Source organism: Tiliqua scincoides, chromosome 3 (genome assembly GCF_035046505.1).
Source record: "Tiliqua scincoides isolate rTilSci1 chromosome 3, rTilSci1.hap2, whole genome shotgun sequence".
Classification (NCBI taxonomy): domain Eukaryota; kingdom Metazoa; phylum Chordata; class Lepidosauria; order Squamata; family Scincidae; genus Tiliqua; species Tiliqua scincoides.
This window is the reverse complement of record NC_089823.1, coordinates 137,262,943-137,290,045: the sequence shown is the minus strand read 5'-3', so window position 1 is coordinate 137,290,045 and position 27,103 is coordinate 137,262,943. Positions and strand designations below refer to the sequence as shown.

Below are 27,103 nucleotides of genomic sequence, written 5' to 3'. Positions count from 1 at the left end.
CACTGAAATGTGCAATCTTTTAAAAACAAGCTCTCTTTTTTGGACTGGTACTTGATAGACATTCTAAAGCGTTGAGTGACTGGGGACTGGTGGAAGCAGAGCACTGCTAAGCCTGTTTACTATAGGTCCTTGGGAATTTTGAAGTCAGAAGTTCCACTCTTAGAGTAGCATATGCCTGGGCTTGCCCCCTTGTAGTGCCAAACAACTCAGCAAGGATAGTGGAGATAAAAGGTGGTTCTTTGCTGCCAAATCATCATGCCATAAAGGACCTACACTGAGCATCAGGAACATCCTTTGGACTTTATCCCCCTTATGAAGGTGAGAGCTAGCAAGGGAACAGAGTCCAAGAACTGGCTAACAGCTGATGAATTAAGAGTCAGGACCGCATATGAAAATTAAGTTGCTCAACTGGCCTGTGTATTGGATTACTGTCTTTCTCTTGAAAGGAACTCTATGGACACAAGTAAGAAGACACCTGAACCTAGAATCGTTATCATTAAGAAGTCCCAAGTGGAACTTGGAGTCCAAATCTGTGGTGGAAACCTGTATGGAATATTTGTGTCTGATATAGAAGATGACAGCCCTGCCAAAGGACCTGATGGGCTAGCACTAGGAGACATGATACTTGAGGTAAACTGTAACCATCAAATGAAGATGTGGGGTAGTATACTTCCCTTCAAAATTAAAACCTTCTCTGGGAATTAGCAAACAAATATATTCAATTTGTTTAATGTCTAATTTTTCTGGAAGAGGAAGGAGTTAATTCTGTACTGTGCGGGATGCCCCTCCCTCTGCACAAGACAGGGCTGGACTGCTGACATTGTCTCCTCCACCAGGGGGCATCCCGGTCCCAGTCCGGTCCTGGCTGTCCAAGGGACAGGTTGGGCTTTTGCTAGCTCCAGAGAGCTTAGAGTGTTCTACCTTTCTCCTCCTTCCTGTTCAAGAAGATCTCTCCCTGGCCTCCATCCCCGCTCTTTTTCTCCTCCGTTGCCCTTCCCTACCCAGTCCCTAGTCTGAGGCAGGGACTGGGCCCACTTTGGGGGCAGCGTCGGGGGTTTGTGAGCTGACTGACACGGGCCCTGCCTCGTGGGCGGCAGCTGCAGCAGGCCAGCCAGGAGAGCACCAGCCCTTTGTGGTGCAACAATTACAGCGGGGGAGGGGAGTTAAGTATCCCCTTGGGTGAGCTCAGCCTCTGGAGCTCTGGAGGTGCCTTCTGCACGCATACTATCACGAGGAGAGGGAGAGGCCACGCATCGAGCACTCCTCGCCTCTCCTCTCCCTCCTTTTCTCCGGTGCGGCAGAGGCCCGGAGCGTTCCCGCGCAGGCCGTGAGGGGGAGGCTGAGCGCGGGAAGAAGGGGAAACTGCGCACAGAGTGCCCCTGCCTTCCTCCGGCGCGGCTTTGAGGCCCTGGAGTTCCTTCCACGTGCCAGCCCCTGGTGTGCACGGGGGGGGGGGGGGAGAGGCAAGCAGCACAGCTCCTCCATCCCTCCCTGCGTGGCTGTGAGCCCGGGGGGTGGGGGGGCAGAGAGAGAAAGTGCCACAGCTTGGGCTGCAGGATGTTGCCTGCTCGGTCCTAGACCCCAAAGGCCCCTCCCACTCTGGCCTCTGGTTGTGAGGGGAAGGCAATTGGGGAGTAGAGCAGCCAGGCAGGCAACCAACCAAGGAGCAGCATCCCAGCCACGAAGGAGCAGCTCCAGCCTAGCAAACTGCATAAGAGGATGGAGGGGCATCCTTGGGCAGGCATCCCATCCATGGGACTTCTGGGACATGGTGAGGGGTCAGATGGTAGACCCCAAAGGGACAGCCCCAATCCAGGTCCTTCTACCAAAGGGGGCCAGACAACTTCCCCCTCTCCCATGGATTTTTCTGCCATGGTCAGGGAAGCCATGGGGGGGGGGGATGTTTAAAAAGGAGCTGCCTTCTCTCATTAAGAGGACAATTAAGAAGTCTAAGACCAGGAAGAGGGATAGATCACTTAGTTCCCTATCCTCTTCTCTCCCCACCTCCAGTGAGAGCTTGGTGGTCTCCCCCCCCCCCCCGCATCCAAGTGCAGAAAGAGGGGCAATAAGCCCAGGCAAACCAAGAGAGCAGTACAGGAGCACTCTAAGAGGCACCCGGGAAAAGCCAAGGGGAGGTCCAGATCTCCCTCCTCCTCTCCCTCTCCTCCTCCTCCCACACATCTGGTTCTGGGAGGGAGGAAGGGGAACTCTCTGGCGATGATGCTGCCCCAGAAGGTGGATAAGCTCTTCCCTATAGACCTGTTCCCCAGAGTGATGGGCAAGGCTTCCCAGTCACTAAACCTTGCTCCTGAGGGCGACACCACACAGAATCAGGAAGGGGCACCTCAGCAAACCTACATGGTTTGTTTCCCAAGGGCCCAGTCAAGCCCACGGTCGTGCCCTTCCCAGAAGCCTTCCAGCATGTGCTGAACGTTGAATGGGCCAATCCTAACCAACATAGACACAGCTCCCAGGTTATAGACAAGCTGTACACCCTGCCAGACAAGGTACTCCAGTCCTTGACAGTTCCAGTGGTGGATGCTCCTGTCGCAGCGCTATCCTCCAGTGCAGTTCTTCCCTCCGAGGGGGAAGGGGGTCCCAAAGATGGTTGTGACAAAAGAATTGAGGGCTCTCTCAAGCGCAACTTTGAGGTCACCTCCCACGCTCTGCATGCAGTAGCCGCCAATTCCATTATGGCTAGGGCTAACTTCCTGTGGGCAGAGGAATTAGCAGCCTCAGAGCATGGAATGTCCAAGAGGGCAAGGAGTTCCTTAAAGAAAATAGCCCTGGCAGCCGCCTTTACAGCAGACTCCCCACTCTAGATGCACTGCAGTTGAATGCAAGGGCACTGGTTTCTAACGTGGTTGCTAGGCGTCACATTTGGCTACGTGCCTGGGATGGCGATGCAGCCTCTCAGTCTAGATTGGTAGGCATGCTTTTCCAAGGGGGCAAGCTCTTTGGACAGGCCCTGTATCCTCTTCTGGTGGGGTCCAAGGACAAACGCAAGGTGCTTCTTTCGGGCAAGAAGGAGCCTAGCAAGGGAAAGTCTAGTACTTTTCACTCCTTCAGGTCCAATTTCAGATCACAAGACATGCCCAAGTCCAGGGCCATGTGGGCCAAATCCCGCCTCTTCCCCAGAGGTAGGCCCCAGAGCGGCACTGGCTCAGGACAAACCACCAAGGCCACCACAGACCACAAGGGGACATGACGCCAAGCTTGGAGACGCCCCCTGCCCAAAAGGGGGGGGGCGCCTCCTTGGCTTTGTGGACTCCTGGCAGGTTACCGCCTCCGACACCTGGGTTCCCCAAGTGGTTTCCCTAGACTGCGCACCAGCGTGCCTCAGTCCTCCCCAAGAGTGTTTCTGGTGGGTCCCAGTGTCCAGGGACCCCCTGAAATGCCAGCAGAAGCTGGACACCATCCGACACCTACGGGACATCAGGGCAGTAGAGAGAGTGACTGCAGCCCAGAGGGGTCCGGGGGTGTATTCGGTATTCTTCCTGGTGCCAAAGAGGAACAGAAAAATGAGGGACCTGCAGGTCACCATACAGGGACTCAGGGTGTCTTGTCAGGATGTGGTGGCTTGGTCCTGCTTTCACACCCGTCCCCTCCAGTCGACTCTCTCTCCCTTCCTACATCGGGTGGAGAGGAGACAGCATCGCCCCATCCCTATAGCACGGCAGTTAAGGGATTGCCTGAAGTGGTGGTTGGCTGCAGGGAGGCTATCACTGGGGGTCAACCTGGAGATCCCGTCCAGGACTGTGGTGACCATGGACACCAGTCTCCCGGAGTGGGGAGCCCACCTGGAGGACGAACTTGCACAGGGACTCTGGTAACCAAGGGAGTCCCAGCACAGCCTCAACTGGTTGGAACTGCGGACCATCCGACTGGGATTCCACAGCAAGATTCAAGGGGCCCATGTGCTGGTAAGAACAGACAACACGACCGCCAAGGCCTACATATGCAGGCAGGGAGGCACCAGGTATGCACAGCTGATGCAGGAGGCCTTTCCACCTTGGTCTGTCCTCCCGCTGGTCCTCCGCAGGGTGAGGAAACTGGGAGTGGAAGTTCTAGTGGCACCACACTAGCCATGCGGGCCTTGGTGCTCGGGGATAGTCCAGTTGGCGGACGAGCCAGGGTGGCCACTAGCAGCACACACACACACAGATCTGCTACAGCAAGGGCCACTCCTTCATCCCAAGCCACAGATGTTCTGGCTGACTGCCTGGCTGTTGAACGGGCATCGCTGTCCCAGTGCGGTTACCCAGACAGGGTTCTGAACACCCTCCTGGCCTCCAGAAGAAAATTGACCTACAAGGTGTATGGGTCTACCTGGAGGCGGTTTGTGCATTGGACCAACGCTAAGGGTGTCAGTGCCACCAGGCCCAAGACTAAGCTTATCTTAGAGTTCCTGCAGGAGGGACTTGAAAAGGGCCTCAGCACCTGTACCCTCAGATGGCAGGTAGCAGCTCTGAACAGCATTTTGGGGGCAGGAATTAAGCGTAGCATCTCTGCGCACCCACATGTCAGGCGTTTCCTTAAGGGGGTAGCTCTTCTCAACCCCCCAACTGTACATAGGTTTCTTACCTGGGACCTGGGGATGGTCTTTTCTGCCATGAAGGCTCCCTTCGAGCCCATGGCCATGGCCCCCTTGAAGGAAGTCATCTTTAAGACGCTCTTCCTGGTCGCGATTACCTCGGTCAGGAGGGTGTCAGAGATAGGGGCCTTATCGATTAACGACAATCTTTGTGTTTTCCACCGGGACAAGGCGGTTCTATACCCGAACCTTCGTTCCTCCCTAAAGTGAATTCCCTCTTCCATCGGTCGCAGGACATCGTGTTGCCCTCATTCTGCCCGCAGCTGGTCCATAGGAGGGAAAAAGAGTGGCATACCCCCCCCCCGACGTCCGCAGGGCTCTGCATTATTATACAGAGCATTCCAAGAGCATCAGGAAAACTGACGCCCTGTTTATCACCTCTGCTGGCTCGTCCCCAGGCAAGAAGGCTTCGGTGGCCTCCTTGTAGCTGTAGTTGTACCTCTCTGTGTGGAGTGTCCATGTCACATTATGCATGGTGGAGGGGAGGGGCACATGCCAGTGCTACTCAGGGTTGAGAACTTGAGTCAGTGACTCAGACTCTAGTCGTGAAAATGCGTGGTTTTTGGGTGACTCATGAGTTGCACACATGGAAGAATCTGTAAAAGACTCTAGTCAGGCCCCCCTGACTCGGTGCTCATCCCCATGCTTGCTGACTTAAGTCTGCCTGTGTCTGGGAGCGCTTGCTTACTATTTTTGCCACGTGAAAAAACTTGTGGGGCAAGCATTCTAATGGGCGAGCAGCAGGAAAGTTCCAGCTGGGAGGCAGGAAAGAGTTAATGTGAGCAGGAGGGGGAGGCGGGACTGGTCTCTCTTTTCCCATCTCTGATAGGAAAGAACAGGTTATCACTGGACAAAGGATGAGCATTCTAATATTTTCATTGGCTGAGGGAGGGCAGGAGCCCAAGGGGCCTTACCTTATGATTGGCTGAGAAGGGAATGGAGGAAGGGAAGGCAGTTCATAGCAATCATGCTTTACACCATGGCTCATGGGGAACAGGAATCCTTATTGAATGACTGGCTCCAGTGAGACTACTTCTGAGTAGGGGTGCCAAGGATCGAGTTGTCCTGTTAAGCCTCCCAGCTGCTGCGCATGACCCTCTTCTCTCTTGCCACGTCTGTCCCAGCTCTCTCGCAGTCCCTCCCACCCCTCCTGATATCAGGGAAGTGTTCACAAAAAACTCCAGCTTGCTCACAGAGCTTGGCAGCAGCCCCATTTTTCCTCAGCGGGTTTTTTAAAGGGGGAGGGTTCGACTTGAGTCCACTCAAGTCACTAAAGAGTGACTTGGAGACTCGGAAAGTGCCCGTTAGGATTCTTTTTCAAGTCGACTCACAGGGGGCGGTAACTTGGCAACTCGAATCAAGTCAAGCTGCGCTGGATTTTCCCACCCCTGGTGCCACATATACAGTACACAGAGAAGGGCTCTAGTTCAGACCACATACTTTGTATACAGAATGCTCCAGTTTCAGTTCCTGGCTTCTTCAGTTAAAGAATATCTGCTAGCTGGCCTGGGAAAGATTTTTGCCTGAGACACTGAAGAGTACTTCCAGGCAGAACAGACACCACTGGACCAAAGATCATTATAAAAATGTGTGATGTGTTTAAGACTTTTGCTGTCTGGCTAAGTTTCTGAACTGGCCCAGAGTCATTTGTTCTATTTTCCTCTTAGAGAGGATAGTGAACTCTTAACTTCATTCAGATGTTCGCTTTCATAGACTTCTTCTTGGGTCTGTATAATTGACAATATTTCAAGCATAACTTCTAAGAAAAAGAATCTTCCTTTTTCTAGTGCATCTGGCATTATGTGCTGTGCCATGTCCTCTCCTCCCCATATCGCCCCCTGCTTTTGGAAAGATGTTTGCAGGTTTTCAGTGCAGAAACATTTAATGTTCTTTAGAGTTTTCCCCTATGTTGTGATATGTGATCTGGTTTTGTTACATCCACCCCCTTTTGTGTTATATACCATGACTTTAAAAATAAGGTTTGCTCTTTTCAAATAATAATAGCTAGAAAGCTGGGGAATAAACTTCCCAGAGGTAGTCAAAAACGTCAGTGTTTCTTCATGAATTCTCTTGAAGAAAAGCGCAAGTTTTGTTTTTTTTAAGTAGCTGCTGTGCTTCAAAGCTATCCTTTTAGAAGACTAGCTAGTGCCTTTTGAAGTATCTTATCACTGCTGAAATTCTGTCTTCAGGAAAATAAAGATGTCCTCTAGCAATTGTTGTTGGCATCCTTCAGTCTCGGAAGACTATGGTGTCACGCTCTGACTGGTGGTTCTGGAACAGAGTGTCCTCTCCAGTGTGCGAAGCCTGGGTAAAGTAGGTATGGAGGATAGGCTGTTACCCATGCAGCAAATCCCCCCTCTCCACGTCGCTGAAATGGTCCAATGGAAAGGCAGAGGCCAATACGGTTGGTTCCAGCGGCGTCGCAGGAGTTGCCAGAACGTGACTCTAGCAATAATGCCCAACTATGTGCCATGGGACAGAACTCTTAGTTCATGTCTTGCTGCACACTAATTAATGAATTAAAGGATCCTGTCAACTCCAAAACTCAGCCTACCACATCTCTCCATGAGTCGTTGCTTCAATGTGGTCTCCAACCAAGGTTAATTGGAAAGAGGTGGGTACACCTGTTGCATCTCTGCAGCAGGTTTGATTGGCTTGTTTAGTCACATCAAATGTAGAGATGTAGCAGAAGTGCCTGCTCTCAGGGGAGGCTGCCTGCTGTGTATTTGCATGAGTCACTGCACTAGGCTTGCTTGCTTCCTGTCAAGAACAATGACTTGTGTAGATACAATGCAATTCCCTGTGGACAACTTATTCATTCCTCTTTTTGGATGGAAGCCATTGGGGGCACTTCAAATTTTAGTTCCTTGGATACCTGCCTGTTAGCTGAAGTTTGGGAAACAGTTTTATGTAGTATTTCCTTTAATGGTTTTCTTTAGTGATTCATATCTCCTAATTTATTTCCTTTTTCTCTTTTTGGTATGGCCATCTGCCAGTCCTGTCACAGGGGTGAACTATATTTTAGAAGGTTATAGAATTCTTAAGAGGATATGTAGAAGCTGACAATGTAACTGAGGGATGAGTACTTTGCACGTCATAAGCTTGATGTGAAAGGATGTTGAGTGCCCTGTGATGTACCTTCACTGCTATGCAGAATGCTGGTGCATTAGAAGTGCTAACAGGAAGGGAAGTAGGAGGTTAACTTTGAAATGGAGCTTGAGAAGAGCAAATGGCCCTGAGAACAACGGAATTAGGAGAAGTACCAGGAGTTAAAGCACAGGTGCAGAAGGAGATCGTGCCATGTACGAAGTATACATGCAAGGATTCTGATTGGTCAAAAGTATGAGCTGACCAGGCATGATTGGGAAAATATATTTGGTGTGGGACCCTCATGGGGAAAGAATGAAGTTTTCTATAAAAATGCGTTGAGCCTTTTGGAAGTATCCCTTGGGCCACCATCATCTATCGAAGGCCCTGTCACTCTGAACATCGAGATAGAGCCAACTTAAGAGTGTAGTACTTGTAAGTAGCATAGACCCAGCTAGCTTTCCTATTTTCTGTATAGCTTTCGTGTGTACTGACTTTTCCTAAGTTGCCCTTGAGAAGCCCACTATGGCTGGAGTGGCAGCTTCCTATATACTAACCTCAGTTTATTAATAAAGTCTTTTACTCTGATATTGGAATTGTGTGTATTCAGAGTGGGAGTGGAATGGCTCACTATAACCTAAGACACTTGTGGTAGCAAGTGGGCACAGAGGGTACCTTAAACCTCCATTATAAGTCGCACTTGCCAGACTTCCTGTTGTTAATTTGCAGAAGGCAAATTATCCAACTTGAGATTTCAGCTGTTCTTTTTCTTTTCCCTTTTACAGTATGGATCGGTTGACATGAGGAACAAAACTGCTGAGGAGGCTTACCTTGAAATGCTGAAGCCAGGTGAAAACATCAGGATAAAAGTTCAGTACAGAACAGAAGAATTCAACAAGCTCAAAGAGTTACCTGGAGATGGGTTTTATGTCAGGTATTTAAATGCTCATTTACTAAGCCAGCAGATGATTTATCGACTACTAAAGGCTGGTTCACAAATACATGAACATTGCTGCTGAAAGTGCAAATGGGCTCCACTGAATCGTATTTTGAATTGACTGTGGGTGATTTTAAATTTAGTGATTTAATATATGATGGGACATGTGCACATGCAATTTGTCAGGCAGAGCTATAGCAAATAATAAAGAAACCCTAAATCAGAACCAAAGATAAAATGTGGGAATAATGTATTTTAGTTGAAACTGGCCAAACCACTCCCTGGAGCCATCTGGTCCCATCAGGTTATGCTTAAAATTTTGTGGCTTATGAAATCCTAGGAAGCAATATGAACAAAAAATACATTGCCTTTGAACGTCCCTAGTGAAATGAATGCAGTCCTAATACCCAAGAAGAAAGTTATCTACCTAGTGTGAAACTCCAACCCATAGCTTATAGGAATTCAGCTAGCCTGTATAATTTGCATCAAGAGTTCAAACCCAATAAGCCAAATTACATTTGGGGTGATTACATTTATACTTCTCCTTAGGCTAATTCATTTCCCTTCGGTTACTTGAAGGTTTTAGCACAGGATTGTCAAAAATAGAAGGCCTATGGGCAGAAGCTAATGTGCTCCTAAGTGAGAAAAAAGTGCCTATTTCTAGTCATCACCTGCTTAATGACATACTTCCTGCTTTGTGACATTGCTTCCAGCCCTCAGCGGGCTCCATGAATGCTGTTCATCCCATTGTATGAAACAAGTTTGCCATTCCTGGCTTAGTATATGAACAGAGATTTGGATCTGAAATACTTGAGTTTAAATCCCTGCCCAGCCACAGTCTTATTGAGTTATCACGGATGGTTTTGCAGCCGATAAAGCAGGTATAATGGTGATCTAAGTCCCAGAGTTAAGAACCTACTAGACCAGGCTATAGGCCTATCTAGATCAGCACCCTAGAATGGCCAGCTAGCTGCCTCTTTCAAGTCCACAATCAGGAGATGAAGAAATGCTCTCTCCTACCATTGCTGCTCTGCAGCTGGTATTTAGGATTTGTGAAGATGAGTTGAGTTAAAGAATTAGTGGAAAGTGCAGCCTAATAAAAGAATTTTTAAAAATTTTGTTTTAAAAAATGTGAGGCAATTAAATCTTCAGACCTTATCTCAGTCCTATACTCTTTAGATAGTTTCATGCAACCCATAATTTTATGCATGTGTTCCATGTAGGAGATAAGAAATGTAAATTTTTAAATAAATGAAGCAAAATAAATCGGCCTCATTCCCCTCCCCCACCTGTAATAGGAGTAAGTACTGACCTACCTTACAGAGAGGCTATAGTAGTTACTTATATGTCATGCATATGAGGAAAGCATTATATTGAGGTCTTGGTCTTTAATGTCCTCAGGCTTATTTATTGGGTAGTGGACTGTAGATTTAAATTGCTGATATTATTATTATTTGTTTTTAGATGTGATATTAGAAATTAAGAATCAGATAAGAGATTGTATTTTAGAGGTTAGTTTAGTGGTAAGAAGAGTCTATAAGTAAAAATTTGAAGCCTTTTTTGATTGGATAGTTATGGAAAATGATGTATAACATGTTATAAGAGATATTGAAGGAGGTAATACCATGGTAATCGGAGACTTCTTTTTTAGATGTCATATTAGAAATTAAGAATCAGATAAGAAAGATTTTATTTTAGAGACTAGTTTAGTGGTAAGAAGAGTGTATAAGTAAAAGTTTGAAGTGTTTTTTTTTATGATGGGATAGATAAGGTTGGAGGAAAAATATGGAATGTTAAAGTATTAACCAGTTGGGTTAAAGAATATGATAATTTTTGTATTGATTATTAATTTCGTTTGGATTAATGTTTGTTGTAATCGATGGCCACCACCCTCGTGTGTAACCTATGTAGTCCTAGCCCTAAGTCTATCCAATTTTCCTTACCTGTATCTGTAATAAATAAATAAAGTATTATATAAAGAAAAAAAAATTGCTGATATTAAATATGCTGGGTCAGTTCAGACATTGCACACAGTCATGGTTTATTTTGCATAACTGTGATTTGTTTAATAGTTTGAATTGGCAGCTCTAACTGTGGTTTGTTTCTAACAAATCAAGAGTAAAGCAAGATCTGAACCCATAGTTTAAATTTTACTTGTTAACCACAGTTAAGTCTTAACAATGACTTTGCATGACATCTGAACTGAGAATCCCGGCTTGCTACTTTGGCTTCACCCTCACAGCCCTGGGGTCTAGAGAGACGCATAACTAGATCAGCAGCAAACCAGCACCAAGCATTTCCACCTCTTCTTTTTCTACATAGCATCTCACATATATGTCCCTCAGTTTAAAATGCACAGGCAGTTACACCATTCAGGCACTTCTCCAATGAAAAGAAATGTGTGTAGTTCAGCTCTTGTCCGCAGCTTGCAAATACAGTTCTTTTAATCCCTTTTGGGTGCAAGACCTAAGATGAGAAGTTGATAAGAAATGGTTAACTTGTATCTGTGAATGTTGGCCTGCACTCCCCCTTTCATCTTGGGACCAATGGGAACAGTGATAACATGAAGATTGGGGGAGAACTGAGAAGGTTGTAACTTCTCCAGATAATTCATGGGACACCAGATAATTCATGGGAGGTCTAATGAATGAGGGTGAGGTGAAAGAAGCCGTGATTTGATTATCATCTGTGGAGCAAATTGTAGTTTATTTAATAAGCTGTTGTAAAAAATAAACCGTGGCACTTTGTGACATCTGAACCAACCTGCTGTCAGAGTAATCCAGCTTCATGGGTGGCCCTGAATCAGGACATGAAAGATTTGTTGGTTTATTTTTAAAAATGTTATATCCTGCCCAGCAACCCAACCTGTGGGATAGCAAGGGGCAGCATTATATCAAACACATAAAAAGGCAGCATCAAAGCAGGTCAGCAAAGACCATCCAGACCAAAGAGGTCTTAATCAACTGCCCAGAGTTGATCCATTAAATGGGGGCCTGTTGCATCTCACAGGACAGGGAATTCCATAGGGAGAGGTAGTGGTCTTTCGCTCAGGATCCCTGAGGTAAGTGGCTGGAGTTGCAAGACAGAGGAGAAAAGTATTTGTGTTGCGTCTGGCCAAGCCACAGGCTCCATGCTGTTTACTAATTGCTGGGGCTGACATTGTATGTCATTCTGCACTGGATGAGAACACTGAGGCTCAAATATACATGGCCCAAGTATCTCACTCGGCTTAGACCCCTAACATACAAATCAGGAGACTTCTAGTTCAAGTCATGGAGTCCTTGACACATGCCACAGTTAAAATAGCCAGGTTTGTTCATCTTTCTTTGCAGGGCACTTTATGACCGGCTGCCAGAAGTGGAACAGGACCTAAGTTTCAAGAAAGATGACATTTTGTATGTCGATGATACTCTGCCACAGGGGAACTTTGGTTGCTGGATGGCTTGGCAGTTGGATGAGAACGCCCAAAAGCTGGAAAGAGGACAGATTCCCAGCAAATACATGTAACTACATCTCTGAGATATAAATGGCATTTGTATGCCATCATTGCTGAAAGTGGAGAGTTATGATGAAGTATGAAAGGAGAATAAAAGCCAAGCATTTCACTCTTCAAAGCGTCGCAGTTAACACTGTGGGATATTAAGTTTCCTAGAAGAATTACTTGAGAGAGATGGCATATTTTTAATAACACCCAATTAAGCAAACTATTCCATCAAGCCACTGTTAGTGCTGCTGATAATTACCCACCTCCTAAAAATGGAAAGGACTTTGTATTTTTATTATTCAGAGAGAAGCCTAGTGGTTTTCCATGGTCATGCTGTAGCATTTTTAGACAGGGGTGGCATCCATATCTAATATTGGCCCTTGGTTGGGACACAAGAAAGCACAACCATTTTTAATCCACTAAATTCTTGCTTTTTTCATGAAGATCAAGGAGATAAAGATCAAGCGGTAAAAGTGGGCTTCCATCCCATGCTGCGATCCTGATGGTGTATGCACTATTTTATTATCTTTTGGCTTTCACTCCATCAGGCTTTCTGCATGATTTGTTTTTATTTCTCTCTCCTTCTCTCTCTCTCTTTATTTCTCTTCTTTTCACCAACTGTCCCAGAGTCATTTTCCCATCTTACTTTAAACGTGTATAACCCCTGAATTCTACTATTGCATACCTGTTACATTTTGGCCTTGCCAAAAGAAAATTATCCGTGTGTTTCCATAACACACACACTTGCAACGATGTCACCTATTGACCTGGTAGTTGGCAGAAGTGGCAAGAAGCACATCAGTCTGGAAGCTGGTGAAAGTTCACTCTGTTTTCTGCTGCTGTCTTCTGCAGCAGTGTGCCCCAGTCAGAATGTGCCTCAGTGTGTAGCAAGCACGGCCTGTCTCAAACATTGAGGACCATTGTTTTTAAAAGTATCGCACGCATCTCAGCTCAAGTTATCCAATCAATTTCTTTGTAGGATGGAGCAGGAATTCTATAGGAGACACAGCATGTCGGAGACGAAAGATGAGAACAGCTCCACAAAGACGTCATCGGCAGCAGCTCGAAGATCATTCTTTAGGAGGAAACATAAACACAAGCGCAGCGGATCCAAAGATGGAAAGGATTTGCTGGCCCTTGATACCATCAGCACAGATTCCATTCCTTTCTTGGATGGCAAGTGACTGTACTGAGTTTAGTTATCTATATAGTTTATATTTTGGTTTGGGTAGCCCTATGACTTTGGGATCAAGAAAATGGGGGAGTGGCACAAGAATCCCCCAACGCATCTAGTGTGTTCTCACTGTTGTACTGTGCTACCCAAATGCTACAATTTCTGCTCATGCAAGATGGATCAGTAGCCATAAAACCTTATTGATTTACATACAACTTAATCAGCAGCTGGCAAGTTACTTTTTCAGAGAGCCTTCCCTTTCCCACAAAGACCCTGTTCACTCCCCTCCCTATCAGTTTACATTCTTCTCTGCAGGAAGCTTTATACCCCATATGTCTGCTTTCTGAGAGGGAAGTGTGACCCCTACCTCTTTATTCATTAACATACAAAACAGATCTGCAGTTTGCAGGTTCCTTAGAGGTCTTAGTTCCCCTAGACCAGTGGTTCTCAAACTTGTGGGTTGCAACCCACCAGTTTATGTAAAGGTTCCCCCGTCACTTTAAGTGGCAGGGGAAGGGGGGAGGCAGGGAAGCGATCCCCAGGATCAAGTCCCTATGGGGGGCAAAGGGGGGTGCTTTCACTTTGTCAGTAGGGCTGCAGGAGGTGCAGGGAGCCCTGTGTAGCGCTCCCCGAGGCTTGGAATCGTCAGTAACAGTGGGCACAAAGCACTTCTGTTTTGCAGGAGGTGCTTTGCACCCACTTTTAGTGAACATTCCGAGTCTCGGGGAAGGCTGCACAGGGCTCCCCGCATCTCCTGCAGCCTTGCCTACATAAAGTAAGTGATAGCACCCCCCTTAGTGACATGATCCCCAGGATCTGCCCTAGCCCCTCCCCCACAAAGACTTACTGAGGGAGTAAAGCTCCCTCAGAGTTTGAGAAACACTGCCCTAGATAAATCTTGCAACCAGCTCTGCTGATGTCACAGCCCTTCAACGTGCATAGGGATACCTAGTTTTTTCAGCAAGAGGAAAAAGATTAATCATCTGACATCCAATGCACCATACAGGTTGCCCTTTAAGGTTTTTTAGCTGAGACCAGATTGCTAGAATTGCAGCACAGTCTTTTGTATTTTTAATGGAAGTAAATTCCACTTTAAGTTCCAGATAACTGTGCATAGAACTGTTGCAAACAGAGGACTGCTGTATATGTTTGGAAAATGTATGTGGAGCAGAGGCTGTGTGTTTCAGGATGCAGTTTAGGAAGGGGGAATGGGGGGGCAGAACTGCACTCTTTTTAATATTACACTCCCATCAAAAACTTCTTGGCCAGGTAAAGTTACATGGCAACAAGAATAACCAGACTCCTTCCTGAGGTGCTAGTCATTTTCTTGCATTCTAAAGGTGTACAGTCTTGTACCACTGGTCTTGTACACCTGCTCTGTGAAATTAGGAAACACGTATTGGATCATGCTGTATTTTTTTCCTGGGTCACGATAAAATAATTGATATATGTTTAAAATTATCTGAAAATTCTGTGGCTTGCCTTCATTTATGTTCTTAGGAAAAGGTTCAGAGACTTTGGAGGAATTTCTCTTGTACAAGGCCACTTTATACAAACAGGTGTTCTCTCACACATTTTGCGAATGTGGGTCATGTGGAAAAAGTTTGTAGAAAATTGTGCCCAAAGAGACTTTTGTGTTTCATCATACTCAATGTTAGGAAAATACATAGTAGAAGGAAGCATTACATGCTCTTTGAGTGGAAGGCAGTGCTACTGGAATATTTGGACTTTTTTTTTAAAAAAAGTTTAAAATTATATAACAGTGGGGGGGAGGGTTAGACAGTGCCTTCCCTTATTTGTTGTTCCCATACATAACAAATACAATCCATATTTTAATATAACTGTTTCCTTGCTTGCTGTCAAAAGCTCATATATAATACTGTTAATTTTGTCATCAGTACAGTTGCCCTGACTTTTTGGCACTTTTGGACATTTGCTATAGTCAATAAACTTGTCAATTTTAGATTTTTTTTTTAAATGCCAAGAAGCACAATTTATAGGTTGTTGGATATTGAGTGGTCTGTCATTTTCTTGACTTATTCCTCGTATCCACCTCCAGGTTTTTTAAACTTCAGATTTTATACAGTTGCAGTGTTCAAATTAGTAATTTTCAGCCATGCAAAATATAAAAAAAACTTTCCCTTTCTTTCCAGATACTGTAAGCCTGGCTTATCAGCGAGTCCAGAAAGTGGACTGCACATCTCCTAGGCCTGTGCTTATTCTAGGGCCACTACTTGATGCTGTGAAGGACATGTTGGTCAAGGAATCTCCTGGAAAATTTTGCAGGTGTCCTTTGGGTAAGCATGCCAGCATACTTAGAAAGTTCTCTGGTAACAAAGGTCATGAAACTTTGGGCTCATCTGGAAAGAACAATAGAAACACAATGGTTGCTAACATTTAGTGGGTGGTCCAGAAATCTCTGCCCAATATACCACTTCTGGTGCCCCATTTTTCTAGCCCTCAGACTATGATATGTGGCAAGATACATATGACCCAGCAGCAAGTCCCAGCTTTCTAAAATGTCAGTTTCTTTGATTGTCCTTTCATGCTCCTCTGGATTCTTTTTGCTTTTCATGTATTTTTTTTACTTTTCAGTTTAAAATCCCTTCTCCAATCTCTCATCTGCATCTCCCCAGTCTGGCTGCACCTTTGGAATATCTTAGCATCTAACAGCCCACCAACTTTCCCCTCAGTTACTCTCTTTGAGGCCTGGTCTATATACACGGTGGAATGCAGTTGTAGAATTCTGAGGTGCTAGCATGGACTGTACTGCTTTGGACTGTGTCATGGAGATGCTACTTGTGAAAGATTGCTAGTATAAAAGGGAATCTCACTGCCACATTAGAACCATTGGCACATTAGGGAGAGAGTGTCTAGCCCCTTCATGGTTCCTTCTTTGCTAGTTTTCTCCATGCAGGGAGTGCTATAAGGTAGGGGTGCATTCAAAATATGATTTCTCCCCTTGTGTGCATATGCACTAACTGAATTGGGTTAGGCTTCTGCTGCCTTGGGATATATTCATTCTGTTGCATGTGTAGACCACACCTAACTGATGGCTGAGGACCTCTCTCTTCTCTTAGGCTCCAGCCATTTGATCCTTTCTTTCTGCATCTGGTCTTTTCAGAATGTAAGCCAACAAGCAGTACTTAGATGCTTTGGGCACCTAGTAAATATTTTCAGTTTTGATGGTGGTGTCCTAAGCACAGTGGAATCTGGTAAATAGCAATACCGTTTCCCCTCCTTCCTGTGCATTTTTGTTTGTGTGTTTTAACTTTCTGCATTGCTTAACTGGGTGAGACACTTTCCAGTAGCCATATGGGATTCTTAAATGACTGTTCTGCACCACAATGTGACTCTAAGGCTATGCAGCCCTATGTTTTAAAAGATGGGGTGACACTGAGTGACTACTTTGTTCATAGGCATAGTGTTCATTTTCTTTCTGTCTCACTTGCTCACTATGACTCTCTCTGTCCATTCTGAATGACCAGTTGACTATATATCATGCTGTTGACAACTTGCTTGAGTATTGCACTCTGGGAGAACATGCATGTTGGGGGCGTATATTGCCTGATGATCCAGAAGCCCCCTAAAGTCCATAGGACCAAATTATTACATTTTTAAAAATTCTATATAAGCACCATGTACATGGATAGTGTTTTATAATAATAAATAATAATAATGAAATAACAGACCCAGTTTAAACAATGTGATATCGGTACACAAAGAAAAATTTGGGCCAGAAGCACCTGACTCCATCTTTTCTCTAAATGAATGTTCTCTGGCTAAAAATGAGTAAATTATTGTTTGTTTTTCTTTCTCCAACAGAGGTGATGAAAGCTTCTCAGCAAGCCATTGAGCGGGGTGTGAAAGACTGTCTATTCATAGATTATAAACGTAGGAGTGGACATTTTGATGTGACAACTGTTGCCTCAATAAAGGAGATAACAGAGAAGGTACTTTTTTTAATGGAAGCCTCATCTTCAGTGAGGCTGAAAAAGACACATGATGCAGCTCCACAGCTGGAGCTAAACAGGTCTGGCCTGCAAGCTTCCTTGGTAGGAGACCATCGGGGAACCACATGAAAGCAGTTATGAATTTTGGGAGGAATGCAGAGCCAAGACATATAAATAATACACTGTTCTTGCCATTGAAATGAATACCATTCAGGCTGATAGGCCATAATTGAATAAAGTTGTTCTCACCTAACATTTTGCCTGCTGTGGTAGCCTTTTTCAAAGGACAAAGCTACAGCAAGTAGCTCTTGAAACCTCCCAGTATAACTGATGTTCTGATCTTAAAGTCCCAAGTAGCTATTGTTCTGCTTCAGTTCTCAAAGTCCCAGATACTTGTATATTTGAGCACTGGTAACCGAAAGCCTTAGTATTTGTATTAATCACTGTTTAAAACAATGTGTACATTTCCTTTACGTTAAGTGGTTTCGAAACGGAATTGATGTATTATCTGGTATGTAGTGGCTAAGGGAGTGAACTGAGAAGTCTTATGTCCAAATCTCACCTCACTTGGTTTCCCAGAACTTTGGGAAGGCATTCTTTCTTCTATTTCAGAGAAGTTCAAACATCCCTTTGGACAGCAGGCAGGGTCTCTGTTTCGCAGCTACTCCCCCAAGGGGAGGAGTGACCCTGCCCTGGCCTACTAACAGTCTTGTTGGAAGTCCTCAAGCCCAGCATTAGTTTTCAGCATAGGGGGGAGGGGGGAGGAACCCTTTTTCTTTTTTCACCTTCTGATTGTCTAGTTAGAATGTTGGGCAAGAGGGAAAATGTCAGGGCTGTAAGTTGCCAGCGTAGGAGCCAGCCTCATCTCAAACCTCAAGGAGGGGAGGAACAGAGGTGCACCACCCCAGTGTCCCTCTGGAGTGGAATGGAAGGGAGGATGGGTACAGTGGCTTGCTGTACACAGGATGGTGAGTCCCTAAATTTACAAGGAAGGGGGATGCATCTTTAGAGAGTTAATCTCCTCCCACCAGTGACCCAGGCAATAGGCAGTTGACCACAAGTACTTTGTCACTACAAGACAAGACAAATGGGAAAGTTAGAGGAGGGAAATGAGTTTGGAATACCAACCCACAATGGCAAGTCTTGAATAGGCCTGTAAACAAACCCAGAGAAGGAGCCAGGAGATTAGAGTTCCAGTAGTACAACAAGAGAGAAAAAGCACTGTTGGAGGGTGGGAGGGTAAAATATGTGATTTGGCCTGCTGTGCAAACATTTATTTATCTAATTAGGACTGTCACTGTCTCCTGGACATCGCTCCTCACGCCATTGAACGGCTGCACAGCATTCACATCTACCCAATTGTCATCTTCATTCGTTACAAAAATGCCAAGCAGATCAAGTAAGTGTGGTTTTAGGCACTTTGCCCCATTTCTGTTCTTCAGAAAGAGATACAGGTTGGTCCTCTTTATCCATGGATTTGACTGGTTTGGTTAACAGTTTAAATGAGTAGGAGTGAAATACTAGATTCTTAACAGTAGTCTTACTTCCAATATGATGTGTATATGCTTTCATTAGTTGCAGTTGTCTAGGTAAATGTGTAGGCTTGCACTTTTGTGTGCATAACAAATCTATTTATTAGATTTCATACAATTTTTCATTTTTTCTTTTTAAAGGAGGCTTGGGTGTGCTTAAAAAATACACACTGTTACTATTTTGGTTCTTGGAGGCACATATGCTCATATTTTGTGTGTGCAGTGGACAACTCACTTTCACTTTATATGCCATTTTAGATATTGTAAACTTTGGTTGGGTGTGTGTTTGTTGTTTGTGTGTATTTTGAGTGTTTTAGTACTGAAAAGATAGGGTATACATGTTTGCCAATATTTATTATAGTTGGATTTCTAAGAAAATGGTACTGTTGAGGCTTTTAATATATAGGGGCTTGGGTAGCCACAAGAATTGCAAAATAGAGTGAATACCCTACAGTTTCCCAATGAAGATGGAAATGGCTGTGCCTGTTGGAGCAGTTCAGGGAATTGATTGCTCTACCTGGTGCATTGTGTCTCAGGGTGACATTCCCATGCTGCACACCAGGTGGCGGTCTCCACACACAATTGTGTTTGTACGCCAATTATGCTTGGGTGCAAATGTATTTAGCTCCCTTTGGTTCAGCTAATGTCCACTGAAAAATTAAGTGTGTTTTTATCTTTGTGTATTGCAGAGAGCAAAAAGACCCCATCTTCCTGAGGGACAAAGTTACCCAGAAACATTCCAAAGAACAATTTGAGACTGCTCAAAAAATCGAACAGGAATACAGCAAGTACTTCACAGGTTTGTATTTAACTGCAGTTGCAGAATGCTGGAAGGCAGGCTGCTGGCTCTTCTTATTTTCTGACATTTAAAAATCATTTATTTATTTTTAAAGTATTTTTTCTTAAGTCAAAAGCATAACATCATTTTGTTCAGCATAGAAGGCAGAAGATCTCTTAAATCATCACCTTTACCAATAGTTAAAATTTTATTTCAAATAGGCTAAGTTTTAATCTTGTGCCAAGATTACCAGTATGGTAACCTCAGAGTCAAGACAACTGAGCAGATTTGGACATTCCCAACTAGTGCCAAGTAGTGCCACCAGGCACATGTGCAATAACTTCCATGCTCATCTGGTGGTACTTGTTTGTAGGTTCTGAAAAGACCCCCGGGCAACTTGTCATGCAAAATCTTTTTCTGGTATGTGCAAGCAAGAACTACTAGCAGATTGCAGAAAATTGAGGAAGTGGCTTTCGGGCATCAGCCATGGGCCCATAACCACCAGTGGGTCCACCCTGGCCAGACTGACCCTCGAGTCCTCAGTACCAGTAGTAACAGTAGTGCCCAGTGCACTATCAAGATGAGGGTGGGAGGATGCCATGGGGGCCCCAGTGAAGGGCCTTTGCTCCAGCGGCCTCCCCAGCAACCTGGCACCGGCACTAATAATAGTACTCATGTGTAACAGTTGGGGGACACTCTGTGTGACATTGTGCAACATTGTTTCTGTGAATACTTGGGAATGTGTAGTTGCTTACAAAGTTATATCCCTCACACTCACTAGCCTAGAACAATGCAAATATCTGTAGAGCTTTACAAATTGTTTGGGATCTTTCAATTAGAAAAGTCTTAATAAGATGGTCACACCCAAGCATACCAAAGGTCTAGTTCGTGGTGGGTATTATTAGAGCAGTTAGTTCTTGCTGGGTTCTGAGCAGTCCTACATTTTGGACCTTCTAGAAAGTTCTGGATTGTCTGGGCAACTGTTTCCTCTCCTTGCTCTGGCATGGTGGTGGTTCCAGCATGGAGTGAGGACTATCAGTAGCCTACATTTGCTCCTAAGAGCATTCTGCATTTCCAAATGGTGTTCAGGCCTCCCTGGGGGAGAATGGAGAATTCAGATCTTTGTGGAACCGCGTGCAGCTGCTGTGGATGTGGTTCAGAGTAGAGCTGCTGTGGGAGTAGACCAGGAAATAGAAATGCAGTGCTACTGCTCAAAAGCAAGGGTACTTGGCATACCTGAAGCATGTTAGATGTGATAGAACATGGTGAGCTGAATGACAGCACTGCAAGATCTTCCTTGAGACGGAGGCCTTGTTCTTTTTTGGACACCATTGTGATGCTTGTATTTTTCTACACTGACATTACTGGTGGATGTGAAGAACAAAGTGGCGACTACCATGAGCATCTGTCCAGCACACAGAATCTGCAGGGAGGTGGCCTCTTTTCAGAATAGCAAATATTTCTTTTGAATTTCAGCCTTCACAGTAGCAGAGGCAAAGACTCTGTCAGCATCTTTTGGGACGAGGGGAGGACTTGTCTATCAGTTATAGGTTTCTGACCCAGAATACCCAAGAAAATGGGTTATAGGAATTTCCAGGCAGTTTTTCCTAGTCTTTGGAATCATTTGCCTTCCATCCAAACCTGTCCTAAAAATGTCTCGCTCAGATTTGGTTTTTCACTTTGATCCCTCAAACCCCTCTGCCAAAATTATTACTAATATCAACAATGCATTTTGTTTTATTAAATAAGTCCATAAACGGTCAGCTTCTACGACTTGTTCTAATACTTGTGACTCGTGGCTTGTTGCTACGGCCTCGTCTCTATGTATGTTGCTGTCTGAATACTAAACTTAGACCTCTTGCTCAACCATGAAGGTTTATTATGCTATAACAGGGTCCCTCTGACCATATTTAGATTTAATGCGTAAACTTTGTCACCTGATGCCGCTGAAAATAGCTTTTGGGAGGGCTCAGTAACCAAACAGTTGTCTTAGAGAATCAGAGTTGTGGGGCCTGGCTGCTCTCTGCTCTTGCCTTTTTTTTTCTTGGTTGTTGAAGCATCATGTATTAAATAGCTTTCTTTGTGTCTCCAACATTTGCTCATCTGTCTTTCTAGTAAAGAGCTACTATTAAGAGACCTCCCACTCTGCCTGCTCTGATCTCTAACAGTGTGTCTGCAAGTGAACTTAAGGTTCCCCTTGCTGTGCATGGGCAAGAAATTGGTGTGGTCTACATGCAGGACACAGGTGGCTTCTGAGGATCAGAAGTATTGACTGTGTGTATCTCAGTAACCCATTTTAAAAAATGCTTTTAGGTATGCCCTAAGCTAAGCCCAGAGCTGTGCAATGGAACATGAAGGGGAGGTGGTGTTTAATCTGTCCAGGTCCCTATTTTGTGATGCTGATAGATTTTTCCTTGTGTCTGGAGGCCCACATGACTTCCTGGACACACAACTCTATACTCCAGCTATGGAGAATATGTTTCCTCTCCTGGGCAGAGAGCTCTAGTAACTTCCAGATTAGACAGCTGCATTACCTGTATATAGGCAGCTGCAGTAGCCCCAATGCAGGTGGACCACATGTACTTTTCCAAGTCCAAAGTACAGCTGCTAGATTGCTAAGTGCAGGCTGCAGGTAAGAACATACCTCACCTGTTTTGAAGCAACAACAGTGGCTTCTGGTTCATTTCTGAGCACAGCTGAAAATGGGATGCTGCCTTCCATATGAACCTGCCTGCATGCTGAGATCATTATCAGCGCCTTTCTCCAGCTGCTCCTGCCCTCAGAGGTGAGGGGGCTGATGACCAGTGTAAACAGGGCTAAGAACAGCTCCCTGGCACCTGCTGTGACCTGTTTAGCTCTAGGAAAGAACTTTGCCCTTTCCTAGGCCTCTTTTATTTGGGGGGGGGGGGCAAAACTTTTAGATCTTTATTTCTGTGGCTGTGAGTTTGTGCTTGTGAGAACACTGTACTGTTCTGTGCTTTATTAGGGGTTTTGAATTTATTGTTATGTTCGTCTGCTAGCTGTCCTGGGAGCAGCAGTAGAACAGAGCAGCACATAGATTTTTGAATGGAATAAAATAAACTCCATATGGTGGGGGCACATAAAGAATCACAGCAAGTGTTTCACAGCCCTGCCTTATTCTTATTAGCCGGAACCATGTTTGAAGCCTTGTTCAAGACACTCACCATTCCACTCTGCCAAGAGGCAAAGAGATATTGTGCACCTGTGAGGGAAACAGTCTGTATAGGTGGTGGTACTTTGTCTCTTTATTCTCACAGCAATTCCCACAGCCAAAGAGAGAAGACACTTTTAAATTGATGAGTTGCTTTAGTCTTTGGCAGCAGGAATTGCTGCAGTGAGGAGTTTGAAACATCCATATCACTTTGAACTTGGAGGAAGGATGGGCATACAAGTGTAGTTGAAGAAATGAGGGATGACTTTGCAGTGCCACCAAAAGTTTCATTATCTTCTGAAAATAAATATATAGATTCACTGTTTTCTGTATGTGTGTGATTCTCCCATTTAATAGGCATTGTCCAAGGAGGTCCTCTTTCAACCATTTGCACTCAGATCATGACGACTGTTGATCAAGAACAAAACAAAGTCCTGTGGATTCCAGCTGGCCCTCTATAGACCCATGCTGTGGAAAGACTGAAACTCTGCAACAGATTGTAAATAAACAGTTGATGGGATTTTTTGGTCCGTTTTATAGCTGCCTGTACAGTGGGCACAAATGACAGTTCATCATGAGCAACATTATCTGCAAGGTGTGTTTGGAAGGCAATTATCCTTTGCTGGCAGGATTGTTATACCTTTGTTTCAGTACAAGTGGACTAACACAGAATTTTTTTTTTCATAAGAAGACTTTGTGATGCTGCAAAGAAAGAAACCCTTTAGGATACGTTTACAAAACCTATTTTCCCCCCAAGTATTTGGTGGTTTGTTTACTTGAATTTTTTTTTTACAAGCAATCTGTTTTTTTTGTTTTTTTTACCCCCTTCCTCGGATAAAAATCATGCAACGAAGTAGAATTTCTACATGCTGAGCTGAGAAACGTGCATGAAGTGTGGTTCTGTTCTTCAGTAACAATCGTTTTTATTTTGGAATAATTGCGTTAATTTGAATGGGTTTTCTCCTAGGTACATGTTTTGGGAGTGAATTCGGGGAAGAAGCACTCCTCTAATATATGGGTCAGGCCACTGTTTGTATTTCATAAAACTCTTTGTCAAAAGTTATTGTTTCTTTTGTGCATGGATCTAATATTTAAATGTCATAATGTATCTGATCAAATTGTGCTCATTGTGTATTCAGAAATAATAATGTTGGGTTGCTGGGCCTGTATTAAGCAGTAAATCAGCAGGGTGAAGAGTTGGGCCTAGACTTATTTTATTACTTGTGTAGATAGTCTATGTAATTGGAAGCTTACGTTGCTTCACATATGTTTTTTGGTGTGTAGTAGCCATATAAGAATTTTTATTTAATTAGAAGCACAGTCTCAGTTCTAGGGATTTGACAACCTCTAGAGTGGTCCTATGACTGTTAGTTTTTGCTTCTGCCACTGTCAACAAGAACGGTGTGCATTTAAAAATTTTTTTGTTACAATTCTTATTTTCTGACTGTACCAAATTCCATTGTGTTTCTTTTTGCACTTCTGACTTTGTTTTCCAATGGTGTGTGTGTTGTTTTTTTCCTTTCCTTTGTTAAAAAATGCACGTCATGTTTTGTAGGTACCGTAACTTTATTGTTCAAGTATCATTTGAATAGGGCTGCATTGTGGTGATTATTCCTAACATTTCATTATGTTGATAGAATTTTTTTCTTTTGTTTTTACCCTTTAGTTTTTAGTTTTGCTTTTTACTTGCATTAATTAAAAAGGGATTCTTCTTGCACAGTTGTTCAAAGACAAAAAATTGGTTGGAAATTTTAATCTCTGTTTAGCAGATGCTATTTTATAGTTCAAAATACAGGAGAGAGAAAGAGGAAAAATTAAAGCCTATTGATAAATTCATAGTTGAAATACTGTTTATAAGTTGAGGGACAGCAGTTATATATTTTTGTTAAAGGAGACCAGAGTTGGACTTCAGCGGTACGATTGAAACAGACCAGTACTGTTGCAACATGGATTTTCTGTACTAAAAATGTCACTTTGTATCAAAAAAACAAAAAGTTAAAGAAACTGAGTATTGTGTTAAATAAAGGTCAATTTATATAACTTGACTTGTATTGAAAGTGTTGCAGATTGCCTGTACTGACCAATTTACTACTATCAGTCATAGGCCATTATAGAAATAAAATGATCAACAGAGTCTAAACACACGTAAAGACATTTGTAGTAGTCATCTGACAATGATACACCTGCAGAAAAATTAGTCTTCTCCTCTCCTAGAGAACAAAGAGAAGATTCTGAATCAGATTTTAGAAACATACTTACCATTTAAAAAGATGTTACCTGGTAAACTGCTTGTATTTTCAATTAAACAAATTACAGTAAAACTCCAATATTCCAGGATCCATTTGTCCAGCATCAAAATTTAGTCCAGCATCAAAATTCCATGATCACTCCCTGCTTGGGAGCAGACTCTGACTTCTCACTGGCCCTAGCACAGGCTCACCTGTCTCAGTGATAGTATTACTGAGCAGGTAACATAAGCTGCTCAGGGAAAAAGTAACATTTGTAGCAATGGCATCACCGAGACAGTAATGTCTACTCCATCAGTAGCTCTAGGCAGGATACCACCTCCTGAGAGGGCATATTTGATAATCTGATGCCACCTGGGTCATGAAGGTGCCAGGCTGTGGAGTTTTACCATGTTACATTTTTGATCAGGAAGATGTGTCCTTTTTGTAACTGAAGTTGGTAGGTTGTATCCAACCTGCACTTGTACCATGGTGCAAGTAAAAGGAATCTTCTCCATTCCCTCCTCACCAACACAATCCTCTAAAAAGCTTGTCCTGAGGGCTGGACTCTTGAAAAAGGAGTAGGATGTGACAGAGGAGGCTGCAGGGTGACGGAGTAATCACTGAAAGTTGCAGCCCAGTAGGTCTTCCTTTGCCTCCTATTGTGAGGCACAGCACAAAATATAGTCCTTGGACTACTGGAGCCCTGCAAATGCTGAGCCTTTTAAAGAACAATCCAAACCATGGTTTTCTAAGGCATGAGAAGGCACAAGTTGGGAAAAAGCACATTTTCGCTTGTTAATGTGGACCAGCAAAGAGCAATCATTCTCCAAACTGTAGGAAGCCTAAATATAGCAAAGCCATGGTGAGAGAAGACAAATTTTGGATCATAGAATGATCTCTACTTGCTTTTATCACTCAAGATTTGAAGAATCAGTGACTATGATAATCCAGGACCCAATCTGCAATATGAGCCCACATCTAATACTTCCTTATTATTGTTACCATTACTACAGTAGTCTACCTAGAGATGGCATTCCTCCTCCTCTTCCGCTGCCATTCTTTCGCCATTCTCTTTCCTCATGTCTAAAAGATGGCTGTGACACTGTTTGTACAGCCTCTCTTAGAAGAGCAAATCCACTAATAGTCAGTGCCAGAATCTCGTACTGGAATCTCCCCTCTGAGGAATCATTCTCAAGGCATTGTGAGAAATGTTAAGTCACAAAGGGCAGCCTAGGAACAATAATGCCAGGCTAACTGACTTGCTACTTTTTCTTGGCCAAACTATGTCATTTTCAAACCTGTAGAGTGCTTTTGTTGTTGTTTTTTGAGCATTGACAGACCCACTTCTGGGTCATGCAAAGGTTCCTTTCTTCTCCCAGGTTTACCCCCAAATGCATCACACTTTTTGTTTTTAAAGGCTTATAATCTCTCATGGATTGGGAACTGGTTGAAGACCAGGAAACAGAGAGTGGGTGTCAATGGACAGTTTTCACAATGGAGAGAGGTGGAAAGTGGAACGCCCCAAGGATATGTCCTGGGACCTGTACTTTTCAACCTGTTCACAAATGACCTGGAGGCAGGGTTAAGCAGCGAGGTGGCTGAGTTTACAGATGACACCAAACTTTTCCTAGTGGTGAAGGCCAGAAGAGACTGTGAAGAGCTCCAGAAGGATCTCTCCAAACTGGGAGACTGGGCAGCAAAATGGCAGATGCATTTCAATTTAAGTGTAAAGTCATGCACACTGGGGCAAAGAATCAAAACTTTACATAAAGGCTAATGGGTTCTGAGCTGTCTGTGATGGATCAGGAGAGAGATCTTGCGGTGCTGGTGGACAGCTCAATGAAAGCAACACAATGTGCGGTGGCAGTGAAGAAGGCGAATTCCATGCTTGTGATTATTAGAAAAGGAATTGAGAATAAGACAGCTACTATTATGATGCTGTTATACAAATCAATCGTAAGGCCACTTCTGGAGTATTGCGTCCAGTTCTGGTCACCACATCTCAAAAAGGATATAGTGGAAATGGAAAAGGTATAGAAGAGAGCAACCAAAATGTTTACTGGGTTGGGGCACCTCCCTTACAAGGAAAGGCTGAAGCGTTTGGGGCTCTTCAGTCTAGAAAAGTGGCGTCTGAGGGGGGATATGATTGAGACATACAAAATTA

The 27,103-nt window shown here is 44.1% G+C and overlaps 1 protein-coding gene across 4 annotated transcripts in view; it reads left to right on the top strand.

The window, feature by feature from the left end:
- Positions 1–24,772, top strand: part of DLG5 (discs large MAGUK scaffold protein 5) — a 138,207-nt gene extending 113,435 nt beyond the window's left edge. For 3 of the 4 annotated variants that reach the window (XM_066621104.1, XM_066621103.1, XM_066621102.1), the window contains exons 25-33: positions 447–630; positions 8,467–8,615; positions 11,951–12,121; positions 13,082–13,278; positions 15,430–15,573; positions 17,102–17,229; positions 18,519–18,628; positions 19,451–19,560; positions 23,069–24,772. In XM_066621104.1, coding sequence (XP_066477201.1) covers positions 447–630; positions 8,467–8,615; positions 11,951–12,121; positions 13,082–13,278; positions 15,430–15,573; positions 17,102–17,229; positions 18,519–18,628; positions 19,451–19,560; positions 23,069–23,172 — 1,297 coding nt within the window. In that variant the 3' untranslated portion in view covers positions 23,173–24,772. Of the gene's footprint in view, positions 1–446; positions 631–8,466; positions 8,616–11,950; positions 12,122–13,081; positions 13,296–15,429; positions 15,574–17,101; positions 17,230–18,518; positions 18,629–19,450; positions 19,561–23,068 lie in introns of those variants that run through there. The other variant, XM_066621105.1, reaches the window with a different exon arrangement.
- The last annotated feature ends 2,331 nt before the right edge of the window (positions 24,773–27,103 follow it).